Source organism: Equus caballus, chromosome 1 (assembly GCF_041296265.1).
Source record: "Equus caballus isolate H_3958 breed thoroughbred chromosome 1, TB-T2T, whole genome shotgun sequence".
NCBI lineage: Eukaryota > Metazoa > Chordata > Mammalia > Perissodactyla > Equidae > Equus > Equus caballus.
This window is the reverse complement of record NC_091684.1, coordinates 122,825,100-122,837,492: the sequence shown is the minus strand read 5'-3', so window position 1 is coordinate 122,837,492 and position 12,393 is coordinate 122,825,100. Positions and strand designations below refer to the sequence as shown.

Sequence of the window (12,393 nt, the reverse complement as noted above, 5' to 3'; positions counted from 1 at the left end):
GGCATTAAGATGAACTATAACCTCATCAACTATACTCTTTAAAATTGGAGTATTTTTATTTTACCTTGGCACCTTTAACTAACATATTTACAACTCAAGAAAATCTAACATTGGCAAAAGGCACCTGGTTAGTCATTTCTGCACTTCCATAGATAAGCAAAAACCTGATAATTTTAAAAAACTATAATTTTAAAGAAAGTTCTGCCCAGAGTTTGACAGTGGAAGGAATTATCTATCGTTCCTTCCACCTTGCCTGTGTCAGTCAGGGTACCCTTAGGATCAGGCACTCAGATTTGCGTAAGTGGAGGGGTCTATCCACTAAAGTCCCTTTCTCCTGGAGAGTGGAGCGAGTGGAGCTTAGGGGAGCCACAAGGGTTAGTAGCAGCTGAGCTGTCACCACTGTGAGGCCCAACAGTCCCAGGGAAGAAGTGGCCACCAGGGACTCATGCTCGGGGCCACCTGAGGAGACTCACAGCCCTGGTCCAGGGGCATGGTCAGCCCAGTGCTCTCTCCCTGGGGGGAGCCAGGGAATAAGACCCCCATCCTCTTTTGCCTCTGTCCACTCTTCCATTGTCCTTCTGACATCTTCAGAGGATGGACCCAACCTGAAGCCAAGGGCAAGGCAACCTTCAGCATTTGCTGGGCACTGAGGTGAACATCAGGGATGCAAACTGGAACAAAGTATGAGTCCCATATTTAGAAGTGGAGACAAGGAAGCACAGAAGAATATTGCAGTCTCCTGGCTGCAGGGCCTGGGTACTTAGCACAGAGAATCTTCCTGAAGCCTGCAAAATGTGAGCCCAGGCCAGCAGGCCCAGCTCCTCCAGGCAGAGAGGCTGGCACGGGCTGTGCTGGGGTGAAAGGCAGCATGGATAGCAGGTTGTGTAGTGTTGGGTGGCTGGGGCTGAAATCCTGCACAGAAAGGATCCAGAAAGAGCTGCAGAGTGGGCTGGGTCATGCATTCCAAGCTAGAGGAAGTAAGAAGTTCATACAGGATTCTCCAAGGAGAATGTAACATTCAGACATGCACACTGAAAGGTTGGTCTGGATTGTGTGAGAAATGGACAGGAGGGACCAAGGCTGGTGGCAACTGGGCCAGCAAGGGGTGTTTTGCAGTTTCTGGCAGAGAACTGTGGAAAGCTGAATTAGGGCAATGATGCACAGAGAGTGAGAAGGAGGTGGGTTAAAGAAATAACCATCGAGGAGGGTGAAATTGAGGACTGATGTTTGAGTGGATGTAAAAATAAGGGAGGAGGGATCAACAAGGATACCCAAGGATGCTGTCCAGGTGACTGGATCGACGGTGGAGCCAGTACCTGGTCCGGAGCAGAGAGGAGGGCCCAGGACTCTGGGTGCTGGAGGTGATGTGACCTAGGGAGGGAATCGGCTGCAGTCTATTGTCCAAGGTCCCTGGACTTCTGCGCTAGGGCCTCTGGCCCTGGGGGAAATGGGGTTGCAGGCCCCTGTCAGCACCTTCACCCGCTGGGACTCAGATGTATGGTCACTGACGTGGGCTCCATGACCAGTAGCAAGCTGTCAGGGAGACACATCTTCTGAGGAAGAAAAGACAGGCAGGACACTTTTTAGCTGAACTCTGCCATTTCCCAAGGAGCCTGCATGTGGCACTTGCCAGTGGGCAGGACATATCACCAGACAGCTCTCCCATCATGTTTTACTTTTGGACAGTTTTGATTTAGAAACAATTGGTTTGATGAGTCAGAGACCTGAACACATGGACTAGAGGAGCTCTTCTAAGGGCTCAGATTAAATGTTGAAGGGTGTATCAGTTTGCTCAGGCTGACCACAGACCGCGCAGCTTAAACAACTGGAATTTATTGTCCCACAGTTTCAGAAGCTAGAGGTCTGAGATCAAGTGTCAGCAGGACTGGTTCTCCTGAGGCCTCTGTCCTTGGCTTGCCGACAGCCGTCTTCTCCTGTGTCTTCACATCATCTTAATCTCTATGCTTGTCTGTCTCTGTGTCTGAATTCCTTCTTCTTATAAAGACACCATCATAAGGGGTTCGGGCCCATTCGTATGACCTTATTTTAACTTAATTACCTCTTTAAATACCTAACTCCAAATACAGTCACATTCTGAGATACCAGGGTTAGGACTTCAACATATGAATTCTGGGGAGGACACAAGTCAACCCATAAGAAAGAGGTAGGCGCTGAGGGCAGCTTGATGGGTTCATGTTCTTGTGTGCACCCTCCTGGAGTCAGGCCTCATGCCTGCTTGGCCCTGGGCCTGCTCCGCTCTTGGCAGGGACTTTTTCACTCATAATCCCAGGCAGCACTTCAGAGGCCAAGCCTGCTTGGTGATGCCGTTTTTCAGCCTTCTGCTGGAGCTTGGCCTCCCTTCCTCCCACCTCTGGTGTCCTCTGGCTTCTGATACCAGGGTCTTTCACTCAGGAGTGTGACCTCGTCCCATGGTCCACTGCTTGTCCCTGTGGCTATGCTCCTCATATAGGCCGGTGCACCTGCTGGGGATGTGTGCTGGTCTGGCTTGGTCTGATTAAAAAGCACAGTAGTTGCTAAAAAGTGTTGGGCATGTCAAAGAAAGCTTAATGTGAAATATTTTTGTTTCTATTGAGTTCATCTCTTGTCCTAAAAAAGCATGCCTGGAACCTTGATTGAGGTGATTCATTCTTCACTCCTGTCCCTGAGAAATACTTGCTAGATCTGGCTGTTAGAGACAGAACTGTGGCCACGGACACCCACTCATTCCAGATGCGGGAGCCGAGTTTTGAGTGTCATGTCTTATACACGCTAGTCTCTGGATGCTTTAGCTGGCAGGGAGGTTTTCAGGCTTGAATCTCTTTTTAAAGCAAAGTTTTACTCTATCCTGGAATTGCCGTAAGGGAACCGTGGACAGTGTTGACTGAGCATCCTCCTGCATGCTCATTTGCACATCTTGTGCAGGGGACCCGATGCTACACTGTGAATAACAGGCTTGAGGAAAGTGTGCCCCCCCAGACACAGTTTGGCCTTGTCTCTATGTTTTAGCTTCTCTTCTTCACCAGAAAATATATTCATTTCCCTGGTTGTGAAGAACAGGGTTGTGTCTAAGGTTGAGAGGTGGCCCTGCCCCTCGTGCCAGAGACTAAGCTCCAGATGTGGCAGGAAGTTCTGTTTCCCTGGAAACCTTGTGGGCTTCTTCTGACCTTGCACCTCTCCACACCAGCTCTGTTCTCGTGTCAATGGCACCATGCTAGGAGCTGGTGGGAGGGAAAACATTTACAGGGGCCCTTGGTGAGCTTCAAGAACCACAGAGAAGGGGTTTGGGCTATGGGTTTGTTGGGGAGGTGTGGGAAGTGCTGTCTACTGAGGGTGTGAGGAGGTGGCTTCTTGGAAGGCCCACTTCTCCGTGGCACTGTCTGATGTAGATTAAGCTGGGCCCCAGTTCTAGTTCCACAAGCCTCTAGTGCCTCCCCTTGTGACCTGTTCCTCAGGCTCCTGGGACCATGTCTGTCCCAGTGTGGTTCTAGCACAGGGGGGATCCTCATTAGCATGGGTGAGGACGCAGCCATCATTAGTGAGCCAAGAAGACGAGCTTGACAACTAGTGGCTTGAACTTGGACTATCCCTCTGAATCTAAGTAGCAGTGAAACCGAATTTATAAAATTGTCTCATAGAATTTACTACATTTCAAAGTTAATATATTAGCATTTCTAAAAATTTTGACTTTTTATAAGAAAAAAGGGATGCAGAAAATGTTGCTGAAACCACTATCATCCCCTTTACTGGAGAAATCATTGTATCTTTGTGACACACAAGGTACTGATGAGGAGCAGTGCTCTATATGATAAGCAGGAGATGGGTGGGTGACTACCTAGCAGGGCCTTCCTTGGCCAGCTTCCCAACTCGGTCTCCCATTCCTCGTCTGCCCTCTTTAGCTGTGGTCAATCCCTGTGGTGAAGATAAGTCTACGACCATCCTGACACCAATTCCAGTTGTGTGGATTTTTCCCACATCAAGCAAATCTGCGACACCAGCTGGAAGTCCTACAATTTAACTTGATTCTGACACTATCTACCTGGAGATAGTGTCAGATCCCGCAGGTTAAGGGCTCAGTCCCACAAGACTGCCCCCTACACTCACTTCAGATGCTAATCACAAGAGCAGGTTGTCACCTGTGCTCCTCACCTACTGGCCATAAATCAGAGGTTTCCACGACCCACTCCTCAGATTTGATTAATTTGCTTGAGTAGCTCACAGCACTCAGGAAAACAGTTTACTTGCTGTTTACCAGTTTATTATAAAAGGATATGATAAAGGATACAGACAAACACCCAGAGAGAAGAGATGCGTAGGGCAAGTGTGTAGAAAGGGATGTGGAGCCTCAGTGTCTTCTCTGGACTCCACTCTGCACCTCTACCTGTTCCCCAACCTGGAAGCTCTCCAAACTTCATACTTGCGGGAGTTTGATGGAAGCATGATGGACTTTTAATTCCATTTTCAGCTCCTCTTCTCTCTCTAGAGAATAGGGGGCCAGGCTGAAAGTTCCAAGCTTCTAATCATGGCTCGTTCTTTCTGGTGATCAGCCCCTATCCAGGAGCCATCCAAGAGCCCACCCAGAGTTGCCTCATTAGAACAAACGACACTACTACCACCCAGGAAATTACGAGGGCTTTAGTATCTTGTGTCAGGAACAACTGGTCGAAGACAAAATATTAGAACAGAAGATGCTCCTACTGCTCTTATCACTTCGGAATTTGCAAGAGTTTTAGGAGCTCTGTGTCAGGAACTGGGGGCAGAGACTAAATATTAGAACAAAAGATTCTCCTAGCACTCCTACTTACAAGGTTTCAGGGGCCCAGTGTCAGGAACTGGAGGCAGAGACCAATATATCTATCTTATTTTTTCACAAAGCCCATCGGCAAAGTAAACAATCAAATATCAGTTTCTTGAGATGCTTCTAGAAGCCCAGTTATTGGTGAGCACCAGCTCCCCCTCAGCCTTTGCAGAGGTCCACTGAGACAAGCCACCCCTCTTGAGTTTCCCTGATCCCCATCCAAGTCCAGCATCCAGGCCTTCCTTCCCAAAGGCAGTGCTACTTGAGCCACAAGGAACATGTAAGCATCCGAGTGACTCGTGCCAACTCTTTCTCAACAGCATACACGATAATGGGAAGAAGGCTGGGCTGTACAAAGAAAACCTGTTGCTGCGAGGCTGCACCATCCGAAACACAGAGGCCGTTGTCGGCATCGTCATCTACGCGGGTAGGCATGGCCGTGTCACATGCGGTCTGTGACAGCACTGGCTGGCCACATTGGGCTGCGTGTTCTTGGACATTGCTTCCTGTTTTTTTTTTCCTAATTATAAAAGCAGCATCTATCCATTGTAGAAAATTTGGAAAGCGAGCAAAATAAAAAGAAGGAAAACTTCTAATAATACCTCAACCAAAAGTGTTCTCTGAGCATTTTAGCCTGTTTCTCCCCATGTGTTTCTCCACAGTTGTTATTGACTGAGCTTATCCCATAAGTATAGCAGCATCATACCTCAAGCCATGCAGTCAGCGTAGTGCATCCCTTAACTGTTGGGCATTGATTCACTGTGACCCTTCGTTCTCCCCCACAGGACACGAAACCAAGGCTCTGCTGAATAACAGCGGGCCCCGCTACAAGCGCAGCCAGCTTGAGAGGCAGATGAACTGCGATGTGCTCTGGTGTGTCCTCCTCCTTGTTTTTATGTCTCTGTTCTCAGCGATTGGTAAGTCTCCTTGACGGGTCACAAATGAGTGGGTGCTGCTGGACAGCCTCCAGGTGAGCCTGGTAGGCTGCCCATAACTCGTCCTGATCCACTGATCTAAAGTTAAAATGCACATTTGTCACTGACTTGGAATCACGGGATGTTTGCATCAGCATAGGCCATCTTGAGATGCCTAGATGAATGGGCTTGGCGAAGTAATGTTATTTTTCGAATTGGCAACATCTTGGACAGAAGAATGGTTTAATCATATCACTAGTAATGATTCCAATGGAAGAAGTAACCTGGTGATGAACTGAGAGTAACAGCAGGAGAAGGATGAATGCTACTAATGAGAACTCCATGAAAAGAGGAAAAAAATTATTGGGATCCTCAGAAGGAGCTGGCAGTTGGGTTGCATGTGGGCTCTGGTGCTCTCCATCCTTCAAGTCCCCAGACCCAGCACACTGCCTTGGGAGCACCTTGCAGGGAAGTGTGTTGAGCCTCTAGGTAAATGACCTTCACCACTTACCCTGCTCAGCTGCCATCATGCACCAGCGGGTGTCGTGGTCTGGGAGACGTAGGTGTATGGGACAGGAAAAGGGCTTCCGTTATCAGATAGGTGTGAGACCCGGATGATGAAATAATGCGCATTGCCATTGGCCTCTCAGAGTCTGTGATAGTGCGTTTTGAACCTCCAAGAAGGGACAATAATGGGCGGTATCCAGAGGCTACTGACAAAACTGGCGTTTTATGAGGCACTCTTTGGGAAATTCCTTTCTGAGGGTTTCCCACGGCAGCTGCCAGCACCTTCAATTCCTGCATTATGACCAGTGGTGCCATTCAGTGCCAACATGGTGTGAGGAAAGGTCCAGGTCCTGCTGCCATCCAGCAGTCTGATCGTGGGTGCCGCAGTGCCATGTGCTTTTGCTTTCTGACGTGGCAAGGCAGCTGATAAACCCACATGTGGCTGCGTCGAGTCACAGTCTTAAAGTTTTGCTTTAATTTGCACTACAGCGTTCTTATTTTTCCTTTGGATAAATGACGTTTCTCTTTGAACGTTACTACAGGACACGGACTATGGGTGTGGCGGTACAAAGAGAAGAAGTCATTGTTCGATGTTCCCGAGTCTGATGGGAGCTCTTTGTCCCCAGTCACAGCTGCAGTGTACTCATTTTTGACCATGATAATAGTTCTGCAGGTAACAGTACTAAGTATCGTACAATAATTGCTTTACTTCCTTGAGGAGAACTTCAAGTCATCATAGTCTGCCAAGAATTTTCTATAATCTCTGCATCTGGAGGACCATGAATGTACCTGCCTAACATGCTGCATTTTGTTTTTCCACTTAATTTATTTATAGAGTCTTTTCTTGGGGCTTTTCAAGGTAAAATTCTCCTTTGCTGTTCTTAAGATTCTTAAGCATTGTAGGGTTGGTTTTTATCATTGTTTCTCTTTTGTTTTGTTTTTCTATTCAATTACTTCTAAAAAAAATCACATTATTTTGAAATAATTTTAAGATTTACAGACAAGTTGCAAAAAATAGTTCAGAGAGTTCCCATGTGTCCTCAGCCAGGCTCCCCAGATGTGAATGTATCATAGTACTATGGAACATTGTCAAAACTAAGAATCCAACTTTGGTCCTTTGCCATGAATTAAGCTCTAGATGTATTCGGATTCCACTAGTGTTTCCACTAATGTGCTTTTTCTGTTCCAGGATTCAATTCAGGATATCACACTGCATTTAGTGAGATTGTTTATTATTATTATCATTACTAATTCACATGCCTACCCAAAGACTCCCAGTCACTAACTGAGAATCTATGCCCAAAAAGCCTGTTAAAGAGTGGAGAAGGGGCTGTGAGCATCACTGTCAACCTCCTTGGGAGCACAGAGTGACCAGTGAGCATTTGCTTAGCTTTGCCTAGGAGGGGAGCTCTGCTGTCTTGTGCTTCACACAATGGGAAACAGCCTTATTTAACTTTCCAAAATAGCAGGGGTTCTTTTTTGGAACTCAAAGTGGTAATTTATTTCCTAGTTCTCATAAAAAGTTCGATGGAAAAAGAGATTGAAACTATTATGGTGATTCATATGGGGTTTTGAATTATTCAAGAAATTCACTTATTATTTTATTAGTAATTCTTTCTGTTCTGTAACTTTTTTCCAGTTTTATTGAGATATAATTGACATATAACATTACATTAGTTTTAGGTGCACAACATGATGATTTGATATATGTAGATATTGCAAAATGACCACCACAATAAGGTTAGTTAAGGTCCGTCACCACACATAGTTACAAATGTTCTTTTCCTTTTGTTGAGAACTTTTAAAATTTACTCTCTTAGCCACTTTCAAATACACAGTTTGGTATTGTTAACTGTAGTCACCATACCGTACATTACATCCCATGACTTATTTATTCTATAACTGGAAATTTGTACCTTTTGACCCCCTTCACCCATTTTGCCCACCCCCTACCTCTGGCAACCACCAATCTGTTCTCTGTATCTATGAGTTTGTTTTTTTAGATTTCACATATAAGTGAGATCATACAGTATTTCTCTTTCTCTGTCTTACTTCACTGTCTTTTTTTGTAAATGCAAATTTTCTTCTAGCCTTGGGTTAGTATTGTGGTAGGTGTTGCATTAACTTACTTAAGTTACCAGGAGAATCCTGTTAGTCTAGATATGATATTCTGAGCCAATCAACATCAGTTCAATACTGTTACTCCACAAAAAAATAGAAAATTAAACATTGATTTCATGGAGGCTATCCTTAAATTGTCAAAGCATAACTGAATATCCTTCTGAAAGTCGTCTTCTCTTTGCTCTGCATTGTGCAAGATCACAGAAATTGTCCTTAAACACAAAACCAACCTCTGAAAAGACTCTCTTCTGAACTGTGGGGTTGTGTCTGCGGGACAGGCACTCCTGTGGCCATGAGCCCCAGGACAGCCTGGGGGCAGAGTGCCACTGTGGTGCGAGGAAACTTTGCTTATGATGACTCTGACTGTGCCATGTGATTTTTTTCTCTTTTCTCTCTTTTCTTTCCTAGCTTCTCTCAAGCACAACTTAGTAATATGAAAACGCTTGCCTCTATCCAAGCCATGGTTACCATACTTTCAAACACAGTAGTGGATTTCTGCTCTGCACTGGCACCATAGGCTGTCCTACTTTAAACTCTTTGCCAATATCCTAGTACTTTTCCAATACTGACTCTAAACCAACCTGTTTAAGCTCTGAAAGGTACAGTATAGTCCTTACCTACCTGTGGTTGTAGTCATTTGTCATTTAAATAGATTGGACTAATTCTGCAGCTCCCTGGTCCTCACAGCCATTCATTCTGTGTCTTGTGTCTTCCAGGTTTTGATCCCAATTTCCTTATATGTTTCCATTGAAATTGTGAAAGTCTGCCAAGTGTACTTCATTAACCAGGATGTAGAGTTGTACGATGAAGAAACAGACTCACAGCTGCAGTGTCGAGCTCTGAACATCACGGAAGACTTAGGGCAGATACAGTACATCTTCTCAGATAAAACGGGCACTTTAACTGAGAATAAGATGGTTTTCCGAAGATGCACTGTGTCTGGTATAGAATATTCTCATGATGCAAATGGTGAGTGGGTAGGGAGGGGGTCCTGGACCAGAAAGCTGCTGTGTCAAAGCTGCATGCACAAGCACACATGCACACTCACACTGTCACATGTGCACACAAGCTTCAGGGATTGCTGATTTTCGAGGGAGAATACAACATAGAAGGGTTGTCAGAGAACTTGGGAGCCCGAAGCCTGGTGGCACTTTTGGAAAAGGCACTTCCACTTGGCTGACAGCACCCACTCACTGCACGGTCTCCATATGGTGGGCATCTGCCTAAACATTCATTTTTTGCCAGACAAGGGGAACTAAGGAGGGCATCCTTGTGGAACTTCTCAGGCACCCAGTCTCTCTACCACTCCAAGAGACAGAGATGTTTCTGTTGTCACCCATTGGTCCTCTTGTTCTCAGCTGAAAATTCTCAGAATGGCATTGGGCAATTCATGCTGCATTCTTTCCCTTGGAATACAGTGTCTGTGGGAGCTGGAAAGAAATGTCACTCAGTTTGGATTTTTCAAGCGGTCCCTCCTCCCACCTCTCCTTTCCTTACCCTTTGCTGCCTCTGCCTCTCTAAACACACAGGAGAGCCATCCACTTCATAAGCTGAGTGTGTGGCTGTAACCAGCGAGCACCCAAGTCAGGAGAGGGCACCATGATAAGGGTCCCTGTGCCACAGTCCTGTTTCTGGGGCTATCGCACCTCTGACAGGGGGCACTTGCTCTGCAGCCTTCCCTTTCCTTGCTGAAACGGCATCTGAGAACATCAAAGAGACCTTGCCATGGAAACAGAAGCAAATATAGAACAGAGGGACAGCATGTGGGCAAGAATAGGAAACTGTACTTTAGGGGGATTTGGTGGCAAGGATCTGTTGGAAGCAAGAGATTTTTTGTGAGTTTTATAAAACCAAGAATTATCATGATATCCACTAATGTCCATGTAAAATTAAAGCTGTCATATTAAACAAGAAGGCATAGGAACTTACCTACTTTGTTTAATGTTTTATTTGCCATCCAAAATAAACGGTCATTGATGGTATCCCATCCACCACCTGTCCACCCTCTCCTTCTCCTTTTTCTGTAATTCCTCAACCTTGTGCAGAAGAGCTTATTTACCTAAAAGCAGAACTCAGCCTAGTTGTGAAGGAGTCAAAGACCTAGGAAGTCAGGTCAGCAGCAGCTTTTGAAAGCTGGACCTGAGGCTCAATGAGCAGAATCCCAACTAAGATTACAGAATTTGACAGTTGTCAAATGCTTACCGTAAAACCAAAGGGTTCCATCACCTCTGAAAGACACAAGAAAGCATTTCTGCTGAAGACTGAAACCACCAGGAGTCTCTGCAACCTGTTTTAAAGAAGTGCTGCCATCAGTCATTGATGGGAACCCGGGTCCAAGAGCATCTTTAGCGGTTACTCCCATGACCTGACCTCTCAGGTCTCATTAGTAAAATGAATTCTGGGTTTGGCTCTGAGCACTGAGCCCAGCTCACAGATACCTGAACTGGCCACGGAGGCCATGGGTGGTCATGACCCTCTCTGACCTATTGTCCTGGTGACAGTGCACACCTAGGGACAGGCATCACCCACTCCTTGCCCTCATCGTCCTCAAGGGCATCGCTAAGGCAGCTTCTGGTCAGAAACTGCTGTCTACTTGCAGACCACAGAGACACCAGCAATGGCCTGAGGGATGGCTACTTTTAGGCTAACATCCGACAGCTGCTGCATGAGGGTGGAACAGGCAGGTGTGCTTTTCAGGAGGCTGGACGCCAAGCTCCTAACACACAAGCCTAGGAGCTAGACAGTCCCATGTCCTGGCTTTGTTCTTCCTTGTTGTCCACTTGCCACCAAACCGGGACTTATGTCAGCCAAGAGTGGGTGGGGCGTGCAGGAGGAATCTTGCTCCTGGAATTAGGAGCTCCCTGAGGTAGAATCCTGGCGTTAGCAATTACTCAGCCTTGTAACCATGGGCAGGTGAATTCTCTTTCCTTATCTCCATTTTTCTCATCTCTAAAGAAAAGTCTTTCTAAAGAAAGATGCTGAATATAAGGCTGGGCCCACAGCACAGCCCAACACCACAGGCATCCTTATATAAAGGCCCCTTCTCTTGGCCACTCCCCCAGGCTGCCTTGTCTGAGGATACCTTGCACTCCTGCCCAGCATTGGGCCTGCTCTTGCAGTTCTGAGTAATCACTTGTTTTGAATGAGTAATCCTCATGAATAGTCTCCTTGTGGCTCACCCATGATGGAACAAGCTGAACTAACTAGGCAAAGCCAGGAAAACGTGTTCAGAGCCATCCTCAGCAAGAAACAGCGGCACAGATGCACTTCCTGTGATTCACTGAGCAGCCACAGGGACGTCTGCTCGCAGCGCCCCCTAAGGGCTTGAGTGTAGCATCGCAGTGAAGGTCCTCTTCAGTGGAGCTTTGCTTGCTGGTTCTAAAACCCAGGGGCATTAGTCCATGCTGTGCAACCCCAACCCCAGGAGGACGGTGAACCCCGCTGTTGCATGGTGCTTCATCTGTACAGATTGAGTGTGGACAGTACCCACCAGGCCCTGAGCAAGGAGCCCCCACACTGTACCTTCAACACAGCATGAAAACTGTTATTTTTGTTTGACTGCAAGTCAGATGCTCAATGTAATCCATCCTGATGGCCCCAGTGAGCCAGGTGGCCCCATGATCTCAGGATGAAGGGCAAAGCCTGGAACCCAGCTACTCTGGGCCAGGCCTTCACCGTCTGCCCTGCCTTCCTCCCAGCCACTGACCCATCCAGCCCGTGTTTACACCAAGACTCCACCTGAACGGAGGGGCTGTGTGAATCCATCTCTGCCCATGCTTGACTTGTTTATGGAGGGGAACAGCTACTGTGCCATAATGGACAGGACATGAGCTCTGGTGGGCCACGGGCCTGGGTGCCATCTGCACTCCCTGCCTCTGTGTCCTGTGACCTTGGCAAGCTCCTTAAGGTCTCAGAGACTCAACCTTCTCATCTGTGAATTGGGGTTGAGAATATCAACCTCATCAGGTTGACTGAAGGAGCAGAGAAATGAGAACGTCCTCCATCCCTCAGTGGAAACCCTCTTTAAATGGGGCCTTGCCATTAGAGAGTGAGGGT

At 46.8% G+C, this 12,393-nt stretch overlaps 1 protein-coding gene across 1 annotated transcript in view; it reads left to right on the top strand.

Annotated features, from left to right (window-relative positions):
* The window catches only part of ATP10A (ATPase phospholipid transporting 10A (putative)), a 179,826-nt gene that overhangs the window by 121,954 nt on the left and 45,479 nt on the right, over nucleotides 1-12,393 (top strand). The window contains 4 exon segments of the mRNA XM_001917920.5: nucleotides 5,116-5,222; nucleotides 5,581-5,712; nucleotides 6,759-6,889; nucleotides 9,054-9,306. Of these exon segments, the coding sequence (XP_001917955.3) occupies nucleotides 5,116-5,222; nucleotides 5,581-5,712; nucleotides 6,759-6,889; nucleotides 9,054-9,306 (623 nt within the window).